Raw genomic sequence first — 26,873 nt, forward strand, 5'->3', positions numbered from 1 at the left:
TAATAAAAACACAAAATACAATGAATTACCGAAAATGAACAGGTTTATTTCAAGTGATACATCAGTTATTTTTCAAATGGGTGTCTTACTCACCCGCTTCAAGGAACAGACTTTTATAAATTATAATTCAACCACCAACACCTACAAAAGAACATTACAAAAAAAACGGGCACTTTCAGGAACAATCTGTGGGAAGCTCAAGGTTACAGCAAACATGGTACTATCAAAAATCCACAAAAAAAAAAACAGTCTTACGGCACACAAAAAAAATATATATCAGCAGGCACTTGAGACCAAGACAAAAGTGCAGAGACAGCATTTGGCTCACGAAAAATCACAGGTTTAACCCATTAACCATGAGCCATAAGAGGCACAGAGATAGCAAAGTTCTAGTACAAAATTTCACAAAACAAGATCTGAGGTACCTTTGACACCTGGAAGGTACAAATAGGAAGAAGAAAAAAATGGAGGGGGTAAAACTCAACTAATAGTTCCCATGAGCGCTATTCAGTCCCTCACTTGTGGCACTGGCAGCAAATGTGCAAATAACACCTGTTATGACATTTTTTAGTTGGGAAATTTCAGGATTTCCTCCTCTAAGAATGATTTCTTATTGCTTCTCATCTTTGTTCAGCAGCAGAGATAGGTAAAAGGTTCTCGAAAATATAAGTGACCAGAGGATTGGGAAATTACTGAGCTAGCGGACAATTAAAAGCTGTTAAAATTCCTATTCACATGTCTGTGTCAGGTGTGGTGAGGCCGTGATGGGGCTGGGCCACAACTACAGCATTCTACAGTTCTGTAAATAACCCTCTATAAGAGCAACAAAGGCACTCCATGCCACGTGTGGCATGCTCACATTTAGTGACCTGAGTCACGGTTCCATACAAAATGGAAAACCTAGTCAAATACCTGACTTTGGCTATAGGAGGATAATGTTCAAGACAACTGTCTTGGGAATGTTTTTTTCTTCAGCTTGTTCAAGCCACCAAATTCCATCAATGAACCTGCAGAAGGATAATCCCCTTTCATTTATTGGAGGGTACATGGCATGTCAAAAGATGGAGGGGTGTTTAACTCTCGATAACATACTTAGGAACCGACGGTAAAGCTGCATTTTGCGCCAGTAATCCCACTCATTTAAAGCACTTAAACCAGAACAGACTCAGACATCAGTGACAGGCAGGCTGGCATCATCTAGATCCACAATCGCAGGTTCCAGTTGAGCTCCCAACTTGGCATCCGATGCAGAGCCGGTCACTTTGCCAGTCTGGTTTCCTGCAAAGATAAGCGGGACCTTGGTGTGTCCTGGCTGGGTCTTGGTGTTAAATTCATCCCTCCCACGATAGGGTAGCCCTGGGTCAGAGAGCTGTAGTCGGGCTGCTGAGTGAGGGACATTGAAGGAGCGAAAGGATGAGCTGTGTTCGGAGTATGAGGTGGAGGTCTCCTGCGGAGAATAGGGAGTGATCAGTGACATAGCAATGCGAACAAGAACAAGTTAGTAATCAATGCCATGCCGAAAAAAGCCAAGAAAACAAATGAATTAACAGCAGGAAGAAAAAGAAGCATGGCTGGCTATGATATGAAACGAGTGAATCCATCCAATAATTATCAGGGAGCTAAGGCTAAACAAGCAGGTTAAGATAAGCACACAGCTAAGCTGAGCAATAACTATTGCCCTAAAACTACCAGCAGGCTCTGTAAATGCTATACAGCTGCACAAAACGTATTCAACTACAATTCCCAGCATGACCTGACACTAAGCCCTTCCATAAGGCGGCTTACTGCCCCAAAACTATACAGATATCCAGTCGTTGTACTATTTTTACATGTCATTTATATACGATACATACATTCAAAGGGGAAAGAAATCTACAACTGGCTAACTGACTCAGACAAACAGATACATTAGGTGAAGAGGGCCCTGCTCGCAAGCTTACACTCTACTTGGCCTACATTTCCAAGTGTTTAGCTAAGAAGCATATCCTGTTGAGGAGGGAAAAAAAAAACACGTAAAAATTTACTTTTTAGGACGTCTTTTAAGGAAAGCTATAACAGAAACATAAAACCAAAAAATTAAAGGTTAAAAATCTAATAGAAAGCATCTTATTGACTTCATCGTTATGGAGGTGGTGCATGCTTTGTCACACCTAATCATGGAACATGCAAGCGGAACTATCAGAATATTATACACATGAACTGCGCTGGTGGCTTGATGAGTTATTTGTGTTTATGGTCATTCTATGAACGTGGGGTATGGTTACATGGTAGGGGAGGCAGCGAATGGTCAGTAACGTGGACATGCTCTGCTGCCTGTACCTCGGAATACAGGGGTTCGAAAGGCGTCTGACCTGTCGCATCTGTGGGGAGACAGGGCGGGCTGGAAGTTAGACATACCTTAAAGAGGGCAGGTAAACAAATGGAGGGGAGCAAACGATAGATAACAAGAAAGTAAAAGTGCTAAAAAAAACCCACAATATTTCATATACAGCTGATGTGAAAAGTATACACCTACAACTAACATCAAAAGGCAAGATGTTGAGGTTAAAGCTGCTGTCCCACTGAGACAACACATTAACTGAACTCTGGTATGTAAACCTTTGGAGATCTGTCATTTTATGGTTTCCTCGGAAGGCTCAATCATATAAAAACATAATAAAATAAATAAAAAAATGTTATACATAGCACAGAAGGGAGAGATGCCCTTTTAGATAGAACTCTTTTGCCCCCAAAATCATATTTTAATTGTTGAATGCATTTGGCGCAGACTGAGATACAATTTAATGCATGCAAATTGTAACAAAACGAAGGTCCTCCCCTGAAACCAGGCAGCATTGGTACGTACACTTCTTGCACATGCTCAATCGCACCCCCACTCACGCCATTAAAGCAATAACCAATCATATACGCTAGAAAACCATCAACGTTGACCTTAATTGGAGTTCTGCTAGCCATTGGCAAGAATCCTACTGATGTATGCCCCTACTTTCAGCAGAGACAGCTGGGGGGGGATTACACGAGACATACTTCTCATTTGCTGACTCAAACAACAAAGTAATGGAATTAGAAAAGTCAACAAAGTAGACATCGGAGTCAAAATAAACATTTGTTGTGTATATATAAATGGTACACACGACTGCCCCACTTAGATCAGGGAAAAGTGTTGTGTTTTGTCGAGCATTCTGCTGTTAAGGCTTAGCGATCCTCTTCAGTATCAAAAGGACCGTACCACAATACAAAGAAAGATACCTACAGAGGCTGCAGATCTAGCGGGTCCACGCTGTGCCACAATTGCACCATTTATGGCACGAATCCAGCTGTGCATTTCCTCGGGGCTGTCAGCCTGTGATGAAGAACAGGTGTTAAAAACCCCAAACAACATTTAGGAAACAAAATCTGCCATGGTGATTGTAATGTCTGCATGCAAACAGATTTAACACAATATCAAATATAAAATCAGTATAGCATGGCTTGGGTATGTACAGTTTGCTAACATTCTAGTGATCACTAGTTTTTCCATGGTGCCATGCGTACGTACCATTCTACCAAACTAAAACTCAACTTCCACTCCTTCCTCTATAACACCCCCTGAAATATCCCGTTATTCTGCCATTAACCTTGATTCTGTTCTTTGTGGTTCATATTCAATTTTACATATTTCATTTATACAGTCCCAATGGATTCTGCAGTACCAGATTCTCCTTTTCTTTGTGTCATGTCCAGCTTTTTATCTTATGCTGATAAATAATGTTTTTGCGAGCAGGGCCCTTTGAATGCACAATATGGCAATATGCCTGGACAGAACATTTTAAAAGAAACCGCAGAATCGTGGAAAAGCCTCAAGCATTGAAAAGTGCTGATGGATCCCCGCTCGTAATGACATAAAAATACCAGTGGTACAGGACAACATCATTTTCAAACACCTACAATTAAACAACATTCAAAACAAACTGATACCTGTACGTAAAATGTTCGAGATGACGTTACAATTTCAAACAGATTGTCCCTCATCATGATATCGCTACAAAGTAAAAGAATAAATAAGAGGTTAGATTAAAAAAAAAAAAAAACATCTCTCATATCCGCCCATTCCTCACCCAAGAATCCACAAAAACTCTGGTTCATTCACTTATCATTTCCCGTCTTGACTACTGCAACACTCTTCTGGTTGGCACCCCACTGTCTCCACTACAGGATGTTTTTCCCCTTAAGCTTCCCACTTTTGGACAATATACCTCTCAAATATTGAAAAATTCTATGAGTAGGTAAGACAAAGATGCCGTCCCTCCAAACATTTACATGACGAAAGAATTGTTAGTGGGAAGGAGCTCAATGTTTTCTTTAAGCGGGAACCCTGAAATTACTTTTTTTAAACAAAAATATTAAGCCTATGTTAATCACTTTAAACTAAATGACTCCAAACCAACAAGTTATAGGTAGTTCTAAGACTTTAAATACCTATTCTAACAGTATAGCTGAGAGGTTGGTTTAAATGCATATACATTGTAATAAGTAAACAATTACAGGGGCTTATATAACGTATAGAACCGTAAAATGTTTGGTGTAAGAAAATTGACTGAACCCAATGTAGAGGTTTTTAAACCATGTTGCAGTCATTAAAATAGATACCGCTCACAAACATATTACCTCTGCTTGCACTCCTGCACCTTTTGGACCTCTCTCAGCTGGATCAGACGCAGAGGATCTCTTTCCTATGAAAACACAGTATGTAAAAACACTGTATAAAATCAGGACATTTCTTAAAATAGAAAAAGCTCTTAAGTGGCAGCGCAGGCAATAAGATCTGGGATTGTGACAAATGTAAAAAAAATTTTAAAAAAAAAAAAAACATATTCCTTACCATCTCTGATTTAAAATAGCCTATTGTGTTATCATCTAGAAGAAAATATCGCCTTTTCCAGTTCTTCATCTATAAAGAAAAAGAAAAACGTTAAAGTACATCACGTCACATAATGGCAATGCCACACTGAGGTAGAGAAAACTATAGGGTGTCAGAGGAAATCATTTTCACTGTGGCAGCACTTTTAGAAGTGACATTTGATTTATGTGCACACATACTTCTCACCGTCAATCGTAATCGTTTTATGTCGATGCTGTGGCTGTGGGTCTTTGTTTTAATGTATACGTATAAAGCACTGAAGCTTAAATGTTACTTAAATGTTAATAACCAAATTCTACATTAGTCAGATGGTTACCAGCTATTTCAGAAGAGTCCGCTTTCATTGAGAGACTTACTCACTAAACAGTGAGCTTGCAGTCACTACGCTCTATGGAAGGGCCAGATCTGGCAAGCTCTTACTGCAAAGGCTGGGCCAGTCTGGCATAAGCCAGCGAGGTGACTTTCAAGCCTTCTCACCAATTTAACTATGCAATGGGCAGGGTTAAACAAGCTCTTCTTGAGGTGAAACAGCATCTCTTTGGCCATTTCCAGCTTTAGTAACTACAAGGATTTCTACCCTTCTTGTACAAACAGTCTGCAGATTGTTTGATCTCAATAATATTATGAACTTAGAGTGGGTGGAACCAACATCTACATTCAGTTAATGATTTAGAGTGACTAGCTGCGGTTGTCTGACACTTGTGCAGCCCACACCGTATAACATAACGGGCCGACATCCAGCGCTTTTCATTTCTTACCACAGCCCCTTGTTTCACGCAGTATCCGGCCTTTATTATGCTGCTCTCTGAAATGCGTGCTGGGGATGATGGGAGCTGGCTTTGAGAACGCTTCAGGTTGCCTCTGTCACCAGTGTTGGCACACTCGCTGAGTTCTTGCTGCAAGGAAGAGTAAAAAGGTTACCCTCCTACCAAAAAATATCAAAGAATTTATTTACTTCCCAAAGTACCTCCGCCCCCCCAAAAAAGGCTTAAAGGGATAGTCTAGTCCCCCAACTTCCTGTACAATGTGCGCAGGCAGGAAGTGTACTTAAGTATGCTTCCTTCTTTGTAGGAGCTGGAGGAAGGAGTTAAATGAGAAGCGTTAAAGCAATTATTAGCAAATCCTATATGACAAAATAACTACACAAACCGTAAATAAGATGAACCCTTCAAAAAGGTTGTGAAAATAGATTTATTCTTAGATTCACAAATCCTCTCCACCCAGAAATGGCCATTAGCAGAGCATATCGGTATACCGACTGCCCGCTAAAACAGGACAATCACCGACAGTGGCTACATGAAGCAGAAACCTCTCTACAATTCACGCCTAACATCTGAAAACCATTTCAATTAACACTAGACAGGTCGATGCACTCACCTGAGTTGGAGTGATTATTGGAACACCTCCAACAATATCAGTTCGATAAGATATCTGCTGGTTGTTCATGGTATCAGTAGGACACTGAGGTTCACAGGATTTTGGTACCTAGGGAAAGAGGCATCATTAGTAAATTACGGATCCTTTCCAATCTGTCGGTGAACTGGAATAAAGCCTTTGTCTTTTTCCAGAATGAGAACCTGGGAGCCAAGCTTATACTTTCTGGAGCTATAATTCTTAAAGCTTTGTCAGGCCGGATATCAATGGAAATTCTGGCGCATCAACCTCCGGAAAAGCCACAGACTGTCTGACTGCATTGCAGAATACTGTTCATTTTTAATCATCAAAGAAGAGGTAAACTGAAATACAGTATGAACTCCATACAACCCTCAGCGAGGAGTTTTACATGCCAGAAAGAGCAAAGTGCTCACCATTGAGAGTCTACATATCCGCCGGCTGCGTGTAAATATAAATGTATCATCTCAGCAAATTAAGCACCAGCATTTCACCACTTAGTTCATATCCCCCTTTGCATGCAATTATAGCACAGGGAGGTGCGAAGGGCCACACGAGTTCCTTCTGATTGTTCCGTTTCGCTTTTCTCTGTGGGTAGGTTTAAACGTGTCTGCACAGCTCCATGGAGCTTTCACAAAAAAATAAATAAAGCTATTCTACGTCCAATAACATGCGCGTGGGACAAAAAACAGCTTCTGCCAGGAAACACTAGCCTCCTACGGACCGGGGCTTTCAACAGCATCACTTCCCATCTCAAACTCTGAGATATAAAATACAGAGTCCAATACTGCAGCAACATCAGATGAAGACCCTTATTGGTTTGGGGTTGAAACAACCCTGGAGCTACCGTTTTCAGGACTAGCATAAATTATGTTCTCTAATCAAAAGGTGTTTTTATTAACATAAAAAAGCATTACTGTATTTAAAAAAATGAATGTATTTGTTTTAATTCCCTTGCCATATCGTCTTTATCATGAAATATAGCATACAGTATTTCCAATGCCTTGCATCAGATGGCATGATATTGAAATAATTATGCTATTGGAAAAACTCATCGAGGTTGTTCACAGGGGTAGAATTAGAAAATGTAAACATTAGCCAGATGTTAACTGGATACAAAAGGAGAACAAAGTTTAGATATGTCGCTATAAGATCCTCCCCACTGTATATTAACCAATACACTTTCAACAGTAATTATTAACAAACATATATTCTGGGGCAAAGTTTAAATGCGGTCTTACATTAACCAATGGAACGGTCCAGTTACCAGGGATAGCTGCTATGGTGCTTAGACCACTTAAAACTTTACATGAGAACTTTTTGTAAGGAACTACCACTGCCATTCCCACCCCACGGCCAGCATACGTATGAAGGAGAGCTCTCCGGGAGTGCGAGCAGCGGACGGGACACTCACTGTAATTTTGGTAGCCTTGTTGAGTACGCTGACCCATTCTACTAAGTCCTGCTGGTCATTAGCTTGGAGAAAGTATTTTCTCATGCCTGCATTCATTACTAGAAGAGAGAAAACACAATGTTCTGTTAATAGACATTTTTATATACATGCAAAACAAAGTGTGACATACAAAGCAAGATGGATTTAAATGGAACATGCATCAAGTGACTGAAGATGACGGGAGTTGAAGTCCAATTTCTGTGCAGAAATGGTTTCTCCTCTTACTTTTCTTGAAGCATTGTGTGCCTGCAACTCTATGACTCTCCTCTATAATCTCATCTGGAATGAGCTCAGGTCAGCAAGACCCCAATACTCAAATGATGCACAAAATAGCAGCACGGAATATAAATTATCACGCGCATTATACATCCCCTATTTAATATGTACTCCGAGAGGCAAAGTCTCCCTAACATTTATTTGTATTCAGTTTCTTTGTTTTAAAGGCAGGTAACCAGCTAGCAAAGAAACACCCACGAAGGCATGCGGAGAATGCAATCCAAGCCTTGGACAGCAGGAATCCAAAGGACAGGTTGGGATCTGCCCTGCAGAAAGACATCCCGAGCCCACGCAAATTCCTTCACAAAGCTTTTGCACAAGGTTTAGTGCCACTTGGAGTAAAAAATAATGAAAAAAATAAAAAATAAAAAAAGGTTAAAAATTTTTGAAAATACGTAACAAACCACTGAGCAGTTGAAAGAAAACGTAGAATGATGAAATCCTTGATTACGCAGCCCAGTCATGGTAGGATATAAAAAGCTTAACCGTGAAGAGAAGAAGTTAAGATTCGACGGAAGTCCGGAAGTAAAATAGGAAAGAGGCATATCTGTACAGGAAAGCCAGACTTAAAATAGATGTTCTCCACCGGGCCAGCAGCGCACCATTGTCTGCATAAACGATTGCTACTGGAAATCAGGGACAGGTATAGCGGTTATAACCTGTCATGTCTCATGGTTTATTTTGTATTTTGATTTATATGCTGTTTGCTACTGGCTAGTATGTTATTTGTCCCTGCTGGGCTCCCTTAGTCAGGTTGTATTCAGCTAACCCCTCCCCTTTCCGGTAGATTCTGTGCTGTTAACTATACTGTCTGGTAGCAGCCATTTTTATGTGATTTGTTAGCAAGAACTACTGTCTTTTCACCTGCATATCTGTACATATTTTCAAGGATTGTCAGCCTGAAGATTAAAACTTTACTGATCCTCTTCTACATGTCAGTTTTGCTGAGTTGACACTGTCTGCTGAACTTTCATTGTGTGAGTAGTGGTCAATACAGACTTAGCAGTTGGTCTCAGGAACCCATATCTCACAGCTTTGTTAAGTGAGGCAGAATAGTGAAAAGACAGTAGTTCTTGCTCACAGCCAAATTTATGTCTCTAATTTACAGAAGATTAATTCAGAAGATGCTTTAAAGGAAATAGAACGTTTCCAATGCCTTAATTCAGAAAGAGACAATTTAGTACATGAAACCAATGTAAAAGCCAAGGAGAGAATTGCTCAACTCCAAGAGATTGCTTCTCACACTTCGGCATCTAGTAAGCATTCAAAGCGCTCAAACTTCTCAAGGTCAAAATCCTCGCAATGTTCAAAGAGTTCAACACTCAACCAGCAGCTTATCCAAGCCCGTGCTAAAGCAGAGGCTACTAAGATACAGGCAGCCTTTGCGCAAAGGAAGGCTAAAATAGAAATGGTAGCTCTAGAGAAACAATGTGAGCACGCCACAGCCATGGCCACACTAAGAGTTCTAGAACAAGCTGCCAACGGGAGTGAGGGAGACAGTGCCAGCTTAAGTGACTTGGATACCGAGGATCCCCTTAAGCGCACCAATGACTATGTACTAAACCAAAATAGTGATCTCCTCATTGCCTCAAATGTTCCTGACAGTAGAGATATTCCTCCAAAGCAACACGGCACCGACTCTTTGGCAGACCCCTGCGCCCAAGGTCTGTACAATGCACTTACCACTAACTGCCCTGACCTTTCTTCACACACCATAATGCATCAGCAAGCTCAACACATAAAACCCCAGATGCGAATCTACTCTCCTGCAGTGCGCCAAATCGCTGGCAACAATACTGCTCCAAATGTATCCCTGACCAGGTCTACAGACTATAAACCGCCACCAGGGATAAATACCTATGCGACCCCATACTACCCTAAGTTGCTCAACCAGAATACCACAGACAACATGATCAACACCTTTCAACCTGCTATTCCCTGCCCAAACGTCGAGATGTCAGAGTTAGCAAAGTATATGGTTCGCCACGAACTCACCAAAACTAGCCTTTCCAAGTTCGATGACCAGCCTGAAAATTACAGAAGCTGGAAAAGCACCTTCAGAACTACAATTAGTGGCCTTGGCATTACTCCTGCTGAGGAGCTTGACCTGCTGATCAGGTGGCTTGGCCCACAGTCTACAGAGCGTGTCAAGAGACTCAGGGCTGTCCACATTGATAACCCCGCAGCCGGCCTCATCGCTGCTTGGCAAAGACTAGAACAAAGTTTTGGTAGCCCTGAAGCCATAGAGGATGCTTTGTTTAAACGACTGCAGAATTTTCCAAAAATATCCGGTAAGGACAATCAGAAATTCCTGGAACTCAGTGACCTTCTCTTAGAGCTCCAGCTGGCCAAAGCAGACGTTTACCTCCCTGGCCTCACCTATCTGGACACTGCTCGTGGAGTAAACCCTATAGTTTCCAAGCTGCCATACAATATTCAGGAAAAATGGGTAACGCTTGGGTCAAAGTATAAAAGAGAGAATAAAGTCTCCTTTCCCCCATTCTCCTACTTCTGTGAGTTTGTCAAGAATATTGCAGAAACTAAAAATGACCCTAGTTTCTCCTACAATGAGCTCAATGCCCTTGGCACCCCTCCTCAGGCCTATGACAGACCGCACTCTAATCTTAGAAACTACAGGGGTCCAGTATCGGTGAAAAAGACTAATGTCCTTCCACCTCCTACATCAACTCCTGACGAGAACAGTCAAGGTAAAAAGATTGAGAATCCTAACCGCCTATGTCCTATTCATAAGAAACCTCATCCCCTCAAAAAGTGCATTGGCTTTAGAAAGAAACCTCTCCAAGAGCGCAAAGAGCTCCTAAAGACATATGGGGTGTGTTTCAGGTGTTGTGCTTCTACGGAACATTTTGCCAAAGACTGCAAAACCCCCATCAAGTGCATAGAGTGCAATTGTGAGGATCACGTGCAGGCGCTACATCCATCTCAGTACATCCCTGCAACTTCTGCAGACTCCCCTCCTGTGTCAAGATACGGCAGGGAGACTACAGACCAAGTAGCAACCTTAGTGTCTTCTTCCTGCACAGAAATCCGCGGACAAGACCTTTGTGACAAGTCCTGTGCTAGAATATGTTTAGTTAAAATATATCCAAAAGGTCACCCAGAAAGGTCTCTTAAAGCGTATGCCATCCTAGATGATCAGAGCAATCGGTCCCTTGCAAGATCGGAAATCTTTGATCATTTCAGCTTAAAGGGAGACACCTACCCTTACACTTTGGGTACATGCAGCGGCATTACAGAGGTCTCTGGAAGAAGAGCCAGTGGACTCGTATTATCTTCTCTCAAGGGTGATCTGGAGTTCCCCTTACCTACACTCGTCGAGTGCAACCAGATCCCATCCAATAAAGAAGAGATTCCCACACCGGAAGCTGCTCTTCACCATCCTCATCTTAGGGCTATAGCTAAAGAGTTGCCAGCCTTCGACAAGAACACAGATATCCTACTTCTCCTGGGCAGAGACATTCTCCAAGTACACAAGGTACGTCAACAAATTAATGGACCACATGATGCTCCATTCGCCCAACGCCTTGATCTAGGTTGGGTTATTATAGGCAATATCTGTACAGGCAAAATGAAGATACCCACCAAGATCTCTTCCTTCAAAACACACATTTTGCCAGATGGTCGCAGCGCTTGTCCTGCGGTGGCTATCGACGGATTGAGTAAGACAGCTCAAAAAGGAGAAAAGGAGTATGGATCTGATGCCCCTATAATTCTGACCCCAGCTACACTATTCACCCAAAAGGTCGGGACTGCTGCAATTCCTCCTGGGAACTTTGATTGTAGCAATATTTTCAGACGCCAATGGCAGCAGGTACAACATCTGTCTAATGTATTTTGGCGTCGTTGGAGAAACGAATACTTACACATGCTTCAGAGCCGTCACAAATGGCAGACGTCTAAACCTGACCTTCAGGTAGGTGACCTTGTCCTTTTGAAGGAGAATGAGATTCATCGCAACGAATGGCCAATGCCCAGTGGTGATGGAAGAAACCGCAAGGTAGAAGTCAAGGTGACTAAAGGAGGTGCTGAACGCCGTTTCTTCCGGCCAATCACCGAACTGGTACTTCTTCTGCCAAGGGAAGAAACCACTTGACAGTCTATTCCTCAGGTCACAGCTCGGCGGAACGCGTTTATGAACTGCCAGCTGTGTCACTCAAGAGCATTCTTGGAACATTCTATCCTCACTGGAGTATAACATGGGTTGGTGGAAGTTTTGGCCTAGTGCGGCTTCCCTAGCCTGAAGATCGGTTCCACTTGTTAGAGTTCTGAATCCTGTCATCTTGGACTATGGCTCACATCATCGATACATGACCTTTGGGACTTTCGGCTCAACTTCATGTTTATTCTGTTTATAATTGTATTATTATATGTTCTTCCACTCTGCATTCCCCATTGCAACATTTCTTTCACTTGTGGACTTTAATAGTTATTGTGTTTCAGATAATTTTGAAATCTAAAGATTTCATGCGGGGAGTGTCATGTCTCATGGTTTATTTTGTATTTTGATTTATATGCTGTTTGCTACTGGCTAGTATGTTATTTGTCCCTGCTGGGCTCCCTTAGTCAGGTTGTATTCAGCTAACCCCTCCCCTTTCCGGTAGATTCTGTGCTGTTAACTATACTGTCTGGTAGCAGCCATTTTTATGTGATTTGTTAGCAAGAACTACTGTCTTTTCACCTGCATATCTGTACATATTTTCAAGGATTGTCAGCCTGAAGATTAAAACTTTACTGATCCTCTTCTACATGTCAGTTTTGCTGAGTTGACACTGTCTGCTGAACTTTCATTGTGTGAGTAGTGGTCAATACAGACTTAGCAGTTGGTCTCAGGAACCCATATCTCACAGCTTTGTTAAGTGAGGCAGAATATAACCCATTCACTAAAAAAGGCTGTTTAGAAAATATTTAAAACGCTACCAAGTAAAGGCAGCCTCTAAGTGACATGGCTTAATAGAGGAACTCCCAAAATAACCGCGTTGGAGTATATGAGCCAGCTCAGGCCTTCCAAACGCAGGACTTTATCCAAAGAAAACTTTGCAGGCTTTCCAGGTCCCAGCTGGAAAGCTCAGCTCCCAATGGACTCCTTTTTAACCGCTTCACTGCCAGGGCAGGAAACGAAGGGAGTAAACTAAATACGGGACGCATTGACTATGCTCTACAATTTGAAGGTACGTTTCTTGTACAATCATACAGCGCCACAGAATAGGACGGTGCTATGTAAATGAATAACAGATAATGTAGGTACGCGTGAGACCATATTGTTCCACGTTTTGGTACAGCAAAACCATACAGGTAAAACTACTTTTTAATACTTTCATTTTGCTTTAAAAAATAAAGTTATTTTCATTATTTTTACTTTTTTCGGTGCCATCAATAATCCTGTTTCTCTGCAGTGATTAAGTTGACAGCTGGAAAAACTATGCAGCATACAGGCATTTTTAGGAACCAAGCACAGAGATAATTAGAGCATATAACAGAAAGCCAAGAGTCAGCCATAAAACATCAGGAACCATGGCTACCCGACCACCGGGGTATGACCAGCCCTGATCACTTAAAGGTGCTCGCCCAATTATGGGACCTCTTAAAAGTGGTGCATTGTGTAGCAAAAAGAAACCTGTCTATCATTTTATTTTTCTCTGTGATGCTCCCTGTCACTTAAAAACAGTGATTAGAAGTTTATCAGAATACTACAGCAGCCTAGAAACAGAGTCCTGTCATTCATGTAATGTGATGTAATGACAGAGTCCTGTCATTACATCACACCACCGCCACGCCCACCGGCCATTGCACGCTCATGCATGTGAAATAGCAAAGCTTTACAGATCCTAATACACAGTGATTGCCAGAAATGGGTAGCGAGTTATTACGCATTTCGGATATTGGTGTGTGATAGGTGAGGGAGTGAGGAGTTTTGTGTGTAATAGATAGGAGACCTTAAGGCAAATGCCCCTTATGCGTTGTCAGAGATGGGCAGGCTGAGTTGAGCACACAGACACAATTAAGAGGCCCTGATGAAATGTTTTCAACAAGAAAATACAGCAAAACAGTATGTTATTTTTAAAAAAAGCAATACTATATCATAGTAGGTCCCCCCCCCAACTCTCCTAGAAACAGCACCTTAAGTGTGAAAGTGTCAAATCAGCAAGTTACTAGAAACACCTTCAGAATTCAACCTGCTTACTCACCAAAGCAGTATTCAGCCTTTGGTCGAAGCTTAGTGGCATCGCTGACCTACAGAGAAATATTCATTGAGCAGTTGACGCATGCTGGTGAACAATATGATCAAACACGTAATAAATAAATAAAAACAAAAAAAACCCAATGGATTTAAAAGCAACATTTCTGACAGCATATCACAGTCCTCTCTATATTAAATAAATATAATGAAAATAATGGTAATAACAAGCTTTTCAAAGTGTGTCCATTTATTTTTACATGAGTTTTTAACTAGGCAGACTGGAACTACTTTTTGTAAGGAGATAAAGGTATAGGAGCTCATTCCTGTTTGTTTGTTTTCTTCCACGTTATCCTCTAGCGACTAGTCCTAACTAGAAGGTGAATCAGGGCCCATTTAAAAAGGTAAATACAGCCATAGAGCCTGTAGGCAATAATCCGGTGATCTACATGGCTATGGACACAACCTGACCTGAGTAGTCACAAACCAAATGGATGCGAATCACTTTCACTCATACGAGATTGTTCTAGGGATGCACCGAAATGAAAATTCTGGATTCACTTGGCCAAAGGCCAAAATTACCCCCCCCCCGCCTTTAAAAATAAATAACCCACAGTTTTTTTTAAAGTGTGGTTAACACACCAACATTGGACAAAAAATTCAGTAACAATATTTATATATATATATATATATATATATATATATATATATATATATAGTTGTTAACAGCAACCCTCATCCTATCATGCCAAGTCAGCCAGTACATGCTAGAATCTGGGCATGATAGGAGTGTGATTGCTGTAAGCAATCCTATACATTAAATATAGCAATCACACTCCTATCATGCACAAACAGCCAATACATGCTGAAACCTGGCTAGCTCCCCCCCTTGCGTATTGATGCTGCCAACAGTACGGGGTCTGCACATCACTTACAGCCTCTCCCTGTGCCATTCTCCCCCCCTCCCCACTTACATCCCTGCTATCACACACACACACACACACACATTCATTTACTCATTCAAACATTTACTCATTCATTCCCTCAATCACGCATACTCGTTCATACAACCTCCCCCACCCCCTTGCCTGAACTACAGATCTCAGTGCTGCCCGCAGACTTCAGCAGGGGCTGCTACTTCATCTGCGTTGCTCGCACTCTGCGAACAACTTCTCTTGTCCCGCCCAGGGGAAGGAGGGTCATGTGACGTTCACGTGACTCCACTGGGTTCCTGCTTCCCCTGGGCGGAACAAGAGACGTAGCAGGGCCGTTTTTTTTTGTTTTTTTTTTTAGCATTTTGATGATAATGCCATTTTTGGTGCATCCCTAGATTGTTCCCTTAGTTGAGGAGGTTCTTACCTTTGAAATGTACGTCAGCTTCAGAGAACCTACGCAAGGGGAGCCAGCAGGGAGGTTCTGGGGAAAAAAATAAATAAATCAGACTTAAGTGTGGAGACACTAAATCCATCACTAGGTTCACATACCAGTCCTCCTAGAGTGAACCACATTGATCTAAATCCCCATCCAAAACACCATGAATATCTTTACAAATACACACAAAAAAACCTTATTGAAAGAAAAAGTCTCTCCTACAGGTATAGGGAAATTTAGGTGGGGCTTTTCCACTCAAGCATGGGTCCTATAAACCAGGACATACCTAATCAATGACAAAATTACAAATGTATAGTACCGTGGATATTATATATCCAAGCAGCCGACCATCCCTTGTTGATTAGTTGTTCAATTAACAGTAAAATGTTTGACATATGGCAATGGGAACTCCCGTGTGACTTGTTTGATCTTAGTTATTCCTCTGATACTTAAAGCACTTATATAAAGTGCAATAATCATGTCCCTATGAAGAGGCCACATAAAACCACAAGTTTAATAACATTCAATAAGATTGGAAACACACTTGCCTACGGACACTGTGTCAATTTGACAGTTCCTTATTTCAGAAATTAAGAGGAATTTTTCAGAACAGCAGTGAATATTAAGGTAGGCCAACTAGGCCTGGGGCAGCAGGTCAAGGGCAAAATGTTCTGTTCGATGTTAAGTCTCCCCAGTGCTCTGCTGCTAATCCTGGGGATATGTCTGCCCCCTTGGACGGTCTCATTTACACCAAGGAGACCTATATCCAGCTGGTACACCCGACACAGTATATAATACTTCAGATTTAAATTGTCCAGCTCTGACACTTCAAGGCAGAATGTGACAGGCCCCCTTAAGAGTGTGTGTACTGCACATATTATATATGTACACATATATACACATACACCGCTTTAGAAAAGTGCAGGTTACGTTATTGCATTTGCATTTAGTGGTGCAGTTCTCTGTGGGAGTTATTCTGTTGGAAACATGATCCCCACAAGCTACAAAAGTTTGGGACCTACATGAGGTCTCAAAGTACCATTGCAGAACTCCGAGAACTTTGAAGGATAAGCAGTGTATCATTGGGCAGGGAAACAACTTTGTACCACGATATGGTGTATTTTAAATGACCCTGCTCTCACCTGGGGATTGTCCATGTACCAGAGCAGACTATTCTGACTAGTGTCTAGGATGAAATATCTGCGCAGAAACTTGCCACTGTTTTCATGCTCCTCGATGTCCAGGAAGCCACAAATACGATTCTGACGATCCACGTAAGGCATGTCTGGACTGGAACATTACCCTGTAGAAAATAAGAAATATTCATTTACTGTTCTACTCAGTAACGAGAACTTCTCCCCTTGCCTTCCATCAATCTCAGCCAATACGGAATTCTCGAGGTAGGCATGGGTGAGCAGTATTCTAAATACTCCACTTCATGGGTTACAATCGAAGATGAACACATCAGCCCTCTAACCAATTCAAGGCAACACTTGTGCTTGCTCGTCAGCAACAGGGGAATGTTTAAGGGTTCTAGAAGAAAACAGCTGATGGAGTCTTGTTGGATTGTCTAATCTTTATACGAACAAAACATGCTGTAAAACTAGAGACCCAGTTTACTTACTTATCCTTCACACCCGCCGTTTCATATCTCTGTATTTGATCCTATCCTTGCCATGAAAGCTTTTACATACATCTTCACTTTTTTCCCCTAAAGCTTAAAGCATCACAAACAATTGATGGGGGACTCCAAAGGCGTTGGTGGACTTTGAATCGCTTTCAGGCAGGTGGTAAGAGTTTCAGTCCAGCAGTCTGCAGAACACGTAGCACAATCTTAACCTTTATTTAGCTTAGTTTTTATTTGATATTGGTGGTTCACTGAGTGGCAGATCAATAAAATAAAAAGAGCCCTTGTTTGTAAGTAAAAAATAATTAAACCAAGTATGAAAGGGCATGTGTGATTTGCAAGGACAGGGACTTCATTTGTATCTCTCTGTTGCCAACAGCCTAGAAAGTGCTGTAAAGTTTACAGAATTATCCATGTAATTTAACAAAAGTCCTTCATGTTATTTTGCTTTCACTTCGAACAAGGAGAGACACGCCTTATAAATAAAGCTTATAACTGTTATGATAGGGTATTGCCACGACGGCTGCAAACAGGTTTACAAAATCAACCAAAAGGTCATTCTTAAAAAAGTAAAAGGGGCCCTTAATCATTGACCACTCTCTCTCGTAGCAGTATTCACTCCCCAGATCTTTCATATAAGAAAAATAAGAAAATGGTGCCTCTTTAGCAGGTTGCCTATCAGAGGAGAAAAAAAAGGGGGGTTTATCTAGCAAGATCCACCCTGGAGCTGCAGCTTCTGTCCAAGGCAAGGCATTTCTTTCTTTTGCTGGTTAAATGAATGTATATAAAAGTATACATGTATATATTATACATCAAAGTTTACAAAGCATGCTTTCATATGCATTCATTGTCCAAGGGGTGCCTGGAACACTGACCTAGGCAGTCATAGGCATGCTAGCTCCAGTGCAAGCTTAGCCATCAGACACAAGACAAGGGGCCCGCCCATGCTGTAATGGATAATCCCGCTTTCCAGTGTAAAAGTGAGCAAGACATTTGGCGTACTATTAGCATACTACTGCAGCTGCCCTCATTGCTTGCAAGGATCAGGAGACAGGCGCCACACAGGTATGCAGATTTGCTTTGTATCATAGAAGACCTAGTCTTATAATAAAGGTCGTCTTTTATTCAGACCTCAGATCCGCGGTACAGGCAGCTCTCCCTCATTCATTCTCTCTGTAACTTCTCCAACAACCTGTTCTGTTTCCCTGTGTCCATTTCCGCACATCTTTTCTCTTGCCTCTTCTTGTCCTTCTGTCTTCGGCCGTTTCTCCACGGTATCAGTTCCATTATCCAGGAACGAGGGAAAGGCTGCCCCCAGGGTGCACGTCGTGGCTCCGTTCTTTCGCTGAAGCACTCCAAGAGGCCAGAATATTGCAGACGGACTCCCAGAGAAAGAGGTGCAGAAATGCTTCTCGTTCTCCGCGTCACCATCAGCAATATTATGTCCTGAGTATTTCAGCAACACAGGGACGACCTTTCCCCCCCCAATCTTTGAGCTGATACCGGGGAGATGTGGACAGAGTAAAACAACAGAACAAGAAGAGGCAAGCCAAGGAGCAGAGCTGTAGAAAAAGGAGACAGACGCGGCCGGCAGAGAAGAAAAGGAGACATTGAGAAAGAGCGTGCATCAGGGAGACTTGGGACCTCTGAGAGCACAGGAGAGGTCAAAACGTACCGCGCACCATCCTTTTATCTAAACTGATTACAGGCCGCCCCCCTTATATAAAGATTTAAAATGGGCGGAAAATGTACGGACTACGGCATATGGTATTTTACCTCAGAGATCGTCGGATCAAATACCCCTTCAAAACTATTCCACCGGGACTCATAGGAAGTTTTAAGAAATCCATATATATTTGCTTAAAACCCACGAAGGTGACCGTTCCCTTTTAGAAGCACGCATGTTCTTTAAACCGTTTCTGACTGAATAATTTCCAGGAGATTATTCAACCTGAAAGTCAGCGTCCATTAATCATTCACAAAGCTCCATGACAACTGGTACAATTTCTCTTTTGGAGAATTTAAAGTAAATGCATTTTTAATTCAGAGCGAACAATCCTCTCTTCAGTCTCTGTCCCAATGAATGTTGTGGTGACAGAGCGGCGTCTTTATTTCGACGAGCACATGGCCACACTGTACAAAGGGCTACACTATAACAACAAGACAAAGGCCTTGCATCATCGCGCTAGTTTCTGCAGCTGAATGTTATTAGCACGGCAAACATTGGCTCATTGTTCCTTCTCAAAGAAACAATTGCAGGACAAGCAAATTCTCCCCCCTCCATACTTCCCATCCCGGGGCTTTCCTTCATCGCAGCGCAGAGCTGCTTGTAATTACCCCTTTGAGACAAGGTCATGATCAAGAAACTGTGGGCGCAGCTAGGAATGGAAGGTTAAAATGGGAAACAGTCACTTCCCTTCATTCTGCTGAAGCCCCCCCTTTTGGAACAAGATACATTTTGCTTGTTTTCTGAAATACATAATTCAGCTGAAATGAGAGGATTGTTAATATTCATTCGGAAAGGGGGAAAAATATGAAATGGAGATTTTATGAGTAAAAACGATGACGACAACAGGTCACACAGACTGAAGTTTGTGTTTAGGACAGCACAAGAAAGTCTTGGAATCCATAAGGTTGAACAGGGCACTTTACCGAAAGGGTGGTAGATAAGCGGAAGAGGCTAATACAGTGAGGGAATTTAAACATGCACGAAGTAGGCATGAAGCTATCCTGAATCGAAGGCAAGACCAAGAGCTGATTGAGGTCACAATCTTTACATCAGGAGAAAAGGCGCAGAATAGACAGGCTAACTGTGTTTCTATCCAGGTAGTTTTGCCTCCGTTTGTCTTCACAGCCAGCGGTGGATAACTGATGGGTTGATTCTACATCAGACAACGACATTGATTGTGAGAATGGGGCAAGCTATCGAATTTTACCTGCCGTTTTTATGCCTGAGTAGTTCCCTAAAAGTTAAAAATTAACAAATTGCTAGTAATGTGTGCCTCAATGGAATTTCCCAACATTCAGTTGTGAGACACAATATTTGCCCCTTCTCTGATTTTTTTGCATTTGGCACTGAAGGTTATTAGATCTTCAACTAAAACGAGTACCCCAGTTCACCGCATTTTGGATGTACATGTCTTTTGTTAAAGCGGTAGCCCTGTATGAAAGTACAGCTGTGTACACAGTAAGGCAGGTTTACACAGACAAAACCACGGCTTTATTTTTTATTTTTGCCTAAAACTTCCTTTACCTGCAGACATGGAGGCTGCCATTGTTGTAAGGCATTTCTGCTCGTACAACAAAATCTTTATTTTATTAGCTAGAAATACTGAACCCAGAGTGTCGGGCTGGGAGAGATTAAGACTGAGCCATTCTATTACTTACCACAAAACAGTATAATGGGTCAGGGTGTTTGTCAAGTAGACTGGGCTATGACTGCACAGCTAGAAATTAACTTACATGGAACTTTTATGCATTTTTAAAAGAAAAGCTATTTCGATCTGAGCATTACATTTTTTGTTGGGTGTTTCACTTTAAAGAATGTTCTGTAAAATTTATGTGAATTCTGATGCTTGGGTCTTTCAGATAATGAACAGAAGTGCATGAGATCTGCTGTAAACAGACCACTCTGGACACAAAGGGGCCAGCAACAGCCATGACGCCATGATAACTGCAAGATGGGACATTGGTCCAGTAGGGCCATCTTTTCATGATGTACCAGGTACATCATTGGTCACAAAGGGGTTAAAACAAATTACTTGAAGCAGACATAAAATGTAAGAAAGTCATGTGCCCCTCACGCTGTCAAATAGAAATATTTGCGCAATAACACAGATTTTTCGGAACCTTCTCCTATGTCAAATGTTGAAATCTGTCACGTTAAAAGGATATGCAATCCATAAGAACTATCACAATTTAAACATTAGATTAGAAAACGATAGTACCTCCTAAAGCCAGCACATAGATCATGACGAGCGACCATAATTCGATCCGATTATCTCAAACAAGAAAATTAATCAGTTCTCAACCAAAGCACATGACCAAAATATATGCTTTTCCCCCCACACATAAAGACCTCCAATGACAAGTTATCACTTCATACCGTACCAAGTTCATTTCTTTAACTAGGGAGAAAGAGAGAAAGCTGGGGAGAGGGAAGGCCCCAGAATCACTCTATACCTTTGCGAGGGAGCACGAGTGACCACTTAAAGATGACACTTTGCTACCTTATGTATTAAAGCACATGTGACGGTCGGCTAGTCCCTTTAATACAGGCCTTCTTACTTGAATGCAAAGCACTAAGGAAACTCCTCGGCTTTTTGCAAAGATAAACACGTAATCACAAGGCAGCTTGTTCCAGACAGCTATTAAAGTTCAAAACCAACAAAGCTTACCATACCCTGACACACCCCATAAAAAGGTGTCCCAAGCCCTTCTGACATTTTATGGGAGATTATATTCACAGTCGCCTCACCGGCAGACACACTAACCCCTGCACTTTTTATCACATGACAGACGGAAAGGGACAAGAATGAAGAGGAATGTTTTATTAGTCACTGGTGAAGTCAGCGGGGTATACACCATGCATACTTCCATGATTCAAATATTCTATCCCGTATCCCCGCTAGGGTACACTTTATATAATCTGAGAGGACACACATTGGACACCTATATTTTAATAAACCATACAAAGGACTGGGATGGAACAGTAGCCAGGTGTGCACAAAGGTTAGGTACAAGAAATATAGCAAAGTAGTAGTAGTGGAGGGTAAAGCCAACAGACCGAGCTAAAAATGTAATCTAATCCAGACCAATAGTGAACACTCAGATTGAGTATATGTATACATGGCTGCTGTTTGTAACAGGATATGTTATACACGCTTATATAAACACGCATAACACTCTGAACTATACGGGATTTGAACAGCAAACACAGTCATTAGCGGCAAACCTGACAAACCACCGCCTACAACATTTCTCTGCCCCAAACACCCAAGATTTACAATGATTGCAATGCTGAATGCGTGAAAGTGTTGAAAAATAAACAGAGCGCTACGGGTGTAGAGAACGGAGTAGATATTATGCACAGTGGCCGGGGGGGGGCTCACGAAATGAAACCTTCTGCTCAACATGGCCATGGCATAAGGCCCACCTTGACCTCGGAGCGCAACATTTGTGTGCACACATGAGGAGCGTCAAGCCAAGAGTCAGGTCTGGAAGGTGGGCTTCAAGCTATATAAGTAATTAGGAAGTAGAAAGGGCAGCAAGAAACATAGGTTCTATTTCTTTGTATAATTGCTACAAAACGGCAGCCATTTGCCAAGCATAATGAATAGTTAGGAAAAATCTTTAGATGGGACTTATTCAAAATAAATACACTTCCTCTGCAACGCATTTTACAGTCCACTAGTTTTCACATAAAATAATTGAAACTAACAGACTCCAGTCCAATCCTGCTAATACGGCGTCTATGCAAACTCTTATAAAACACATTTGTTGCATCTTTCCCTCTGTATATAATGCAAACAATAAGAGCTTTTGAAATAGTAGATCATTGTTGCAGTTTACAGAGATACTTTAATATTTCTGAGTCATTAATGCCAGTACAAAAGGTTAACTTAATGTACTACATGATAAAACACAAAAATATTATGACATTTAATACTTCCAATACACCATCATTCTTATTTTCTTTCCTCCAAAAAGAAACTTATTATATACTGTATGTGTACTGAAATTAGTACCTGAATTTAAAACAATTATTTTTGCACTGAATTAGTGTGTCTACTTTTCTCTTGTTATTGTTTTGATGATTAAATGTTATATATTCATTGATGATTAATTTAATTAGTGTTGGTGCTGAACATATAGATATTTTAATCTACCAACCAAAGATATAATTAAAAGGGTACCCGGAGTCTAGAAATCTTTCTTCTTACCCATACATCAGGAAATAAACTTTTCCTGATGTATGGGTAAAGAATTTTTCCATGGCCAATACCCAACAAATTTTAGGGAGTCCTCTATTTGCAAAATAGAATACCCCTGGCTGTGGTTGTTTATTTCAATACAAGTATTTTAGCAGCTCTTGCAGTTGCCTCTTGACAATTTAGTAGAACCTCAACTTCATGTGCCAGTTGACCTTAAAACGAATTAGAAGTTAACAAGTTGGCCATCATGCTTCATGGGACAAACTTGGTGGAAAGTCCACTAGGGTGCTTGGGAGGACCAAAATCCTGACGAAAAGGGGGAGCTTGCACACACTAGATTGTTTAGCGATAAAACACATTCAAGAAAAGCATTTACAATGAGCTGGTCGCACATTGGAAACTGTTAGAATTATTAGATATATAATAAGCTGGTCAGTTCAGCAGAACCTTCTAAAAATAAAACAAACAAGGAAGAGAAAGTAACTACAGCAAGCAAGTACTCCTACCTGGCTAAGCGAAAGAAGATTACAGTACACTGGGTGAGAAGAGGGAGGAGACGTTTTTATTTACCCATAGTTTTCCCGACTTAGTGGTATTACCAACTTTTTAAATGGATTAACCCAACTCCGAAGAGGCCTTCATCAACATGGGGCAAGGCATGAACCATGCAGCATACAATAGAACAGATGCTTCCATGCTGCTGATGGATAAGCAGTTACCCGTAAGTCTATTTCTATTTCCTTGATAAACCGTAGACAGGGTGTCGTGTCATTCCCCGTACACGCAACATGCAAAGTATCACTTAAAAAAAACCACCTGATTTATCTGTGACCCAGGGGGAAGAGATTTGGACAATCTTCACCCAAGACCTTACAAAACCAGTTTGGAGTACACAGTTTATTAAAATAACACAACTAGATTGCAGCTGTGGTTTAACATCCTGTATGTGCGCTACTCTATACACAGCACTGAATATACAGAAGCAGTTTCCATAATGATCTGGAACTGAACACTTTGTATTGAAATAAAGAAATGTTCCCATAGGTCTTCTCAAAACACTTTTCCTTAAAAATTTTTTTAAAAAAGACATCATACTTTCAGACAAATTATGGGATAAAGAATTCCTGGATTGTCCTATTTTCTTCACGGGTTTTTGTACCCTTATGCAGGTGGAAGAACCTACCAATCCCATTAACATCTTTTATTTAAGGCGATTGTTGGAGACAGTTTTACATTAACCATCACAAAATGGCCTCCATAAAGCATGGATCATCTTGCATTTGTGAAAATTAAAGATAATATTTGCTTTCTGGGCAGATAGCCGTCTGTTACTAGAATGGGGCACTAGGCACGAGCCCTCACACATCAGTGCAATGCACACCAGCAGCTGGGTTCAGACGTTAACTCGTTGGCTTCTTGTCAGACATTTCACACCTTAGCCTGCTACATCACGTGAGGGCTAGCAGCTCTGCGGAGTTTCACACAGATATGATGGATCTTTTAAATGTTAGTGTTGAACCTTTTCTTTTTCAACTCAAAACCACCTGAAATCCAGTATCAAGACCACTACGGATGCAACGATAATTCCTCTTTTTAAATATATGTGACATCTTTACATGCTTAACTGCTTCAATACACTTCAAATCCATATAAGATTACCAGACCCTGAGCCACAAAAGTATTGGATACATTGTTATATTCCAGGATACAGCAGGTAACAAACTAATGGTCTAAAGGCTTAACTACCAAACTCCAGATAACTGACCAAAAACTATAACAAAAAGTTTGAGTACAACTCAACAGAGAACGGACGACCGCTCAAGAGCATGCCCTTCCTTCCCATCTCAAGTCTTAGCTCTCGTGCCATTGCAGAAAAAAAGTCTCCATCAACCCATAAGTCTGTTCTTGCCTCAAGGGCAGTCCAGAACTGAAACACGAGGCAAATTTCCTCTGCACATTTCAGTTATTACCATCATCTTTTGATTTTTTCTTTCTGAGCCCATAGTACCACCGGTTGAAACATTATGACTACTATAAATGAACAGGCATTCCTTTTCAAACATTAGAACGTATACAGTCAATGAGCCTTGAATAGAAGTACTATACAGGCTAGGTGAAAACCGATTTAAAATCATGACCTTCAAGAGCACAACAGATCACCGATCACATTCGACATTCGCAAGCTACATTTCCCTTTTATTATAGTTTCCAGCAGCCTTTTTGTGCCCTAGCAACTTTTTGAACCAGTGCCAATAAGCAGAACTGAATATTGAGAGATTAGTGGTATGATTTTAGAACAGAAAAATGAAAAGGCAAAATAAATAGAATTCAGGGACACTAAGTTGAATTAGTGTGCTGTTATAGCATCCTTCAGCTGTAACCAGTTTTTAACATCTGACATCTAACCAATACTCTATTTTTCTTATTCACGCGTTTCTGAAGTTGTCGTGACCAAAGATCACCCCTCTCTAAATGTTACCTTTCTCATCCTGTCTGCCCTACGCCTAGCATCAGGAACTGCCTTCCCACACCTTGACATCAGCCTCTTCTTTGAGCCCAAGACCCCCAGGATCAGGCCATTCTCTTCCAGAGCCAAACCTCTTCTACCATTTCACACAGGAGGACTGTGATGGTCAACTGGGCTCCTACAAACTTCAGAAGTAGGTCATCAACCTGACATGACCCTGCTGAAAAGTCATATCTCACCCCAGGGGATGTTTCCTCTTTAATGAACGCAACAGCTAAGGTTATCTTTTACCAACCAAACCACACTGAACCGCAATAGGTCTCTATTGCCTAAACAGGCCTGTTCCTGTGATGAGCTCTCTTTCAAGGCTGTCACCCCCCAGCCCTGTGATGAGCTTTCTTTCAAGGCTGTCACCCCCCAGCCCTGTGATGAGCTCTCTTTCAAGGCTGTCACCCCCCAGCCCTGCGATGAGCTCTCTTTCAAGGCTGTCACCCCCCCAGCCCTGCGATGAGCTCTCTTTCAAGGCTGCCACCCCCCAGCCCTGCGATGAGCTCTCTTTCAAGGCTGTCACCCCCAGCCCTGCGATGAGCTCTCTTTCAAGGCTGTCAACCATCACCCTGCAAAGAGGATCTTACTCATACAGAATCTAGTGTGCCGTCTCGGCCACTGTTCCTGTTTCTGTTTCTTTAAAGCCTCCATAAATTTGCACGCAGGTCTCGTTGGGTGGATGTCTGCCTTCCTATTCCTCTGACACAGCGACTGTCTGCCTATGAATCAGATAAAGCTCTGTAGCCCCCGGGTCAGTGGACCTGTCAGTTACGTGACGCTCACCTGTAAAGTGCCGTATCATATCACTGTGGTCAGTATTCCCGGTTCCCGGTAATACGGTAATCCCCAGTGTTGGTCCCTCCGAACTCCTTCCCCTCTACGAATACTTGGGCACACTTAGTCCCAGAGCTGCACGTTCTGCTTCCTATGCAGCCGCTCCCACTCTGCGTCCTCCAAGCGTAGCACTGACACCTCAAAGATGGCGGCTACGTTCGGACAGAAAACCAATCAGGCATAGAGGACTCGATGACATCACTTGACACGCCTCCTCATCGTGACATCCTCACATACCTGCACAGGACGGTGGATGCTGGCTGCTGGCCGCGTCAGAGCGCGGTATAGCGAGCGATAAGATGCAATGCAGATAATTTTACTAATTCAGTCATTATAAGTGAAATATTTTTATCTTTCACCTTCATTTATATTGGGA

The 26,873-nt window shown here is 41.7% G+C and overlaps 1 protein-coding gene across 3 annotated transcripts; it reads right to left on the bottom strand.

Moving 5' to 3' along the window:
- Nucleotides 1–25: 25 nt before the first annotated feature.
- PLEKHA1 (pleckstrin homology domain containing A1) lies at nucleotides 26–26,617 on the bottom strand. Of its 3 annotated transcripts, none has more exons than XM_053450184.1 (13): nucleotides 26,447–26,617; nucleotides 16,731–16,891; nucleotides 15,577–15,633; nucleotides 14,228–14,273; nucleotides 7,707–7,804; nucleotides 6,278–6,385; nucleotides 5,659–5,796; nucleotides 4,862–4,930; nucleotides 4,648–4,712; nucleotides 3,958–4,021; nucleotides 3,254–3,343; nucleotides 2,320–2,360; nucleotides 26–1,447 (listed from the first exon to the last, which is right to left on the bottom strand). In XM_053450184.1, exons 2-13 carry the CDS (start codon nucleotides 16,869–16,871, stop codon nucleotides 1,258–1,260), a joined length of 1,107 nt encoding a protein of 368 aa, XP_053306159.1. In that variant the 5' UTR covers nucleotides 16,872–16,891; nucleotides 26,447–26,617; the 3' UTR covers nucleotides 26–1,257. The 3 variants fall into 3 exon arrangements, with proteins under 3 accessions (XP_053306159.1, XP_053306160.1, XP_053306158.1); XM_053450185.1 differs by having other exon boundaries at nucleotides 2,320–2,397; XM_053450183.1 differs by lacking the exon at nucleotides 2,320–2,360.
- Nucleotides 26,618–26,873: the final 256 nt, after the last annotated feature.

The sequence above is a fragment of the Spea bombifrons genome, chromosome 11, assembly GCF_027358695.1.
Source record: "Spea bombifrons isolate aSpeBom1 chromosome 11, aSpeBom1.2.pri, whole genome shotgun sequence".
Taxonomy (NCBI): domain Eukaryota; kingdom Metazoa; phylum Chordata; class Amphibia; order Anura; family Pelobatidae; genus Spea; species Spea bombifrons.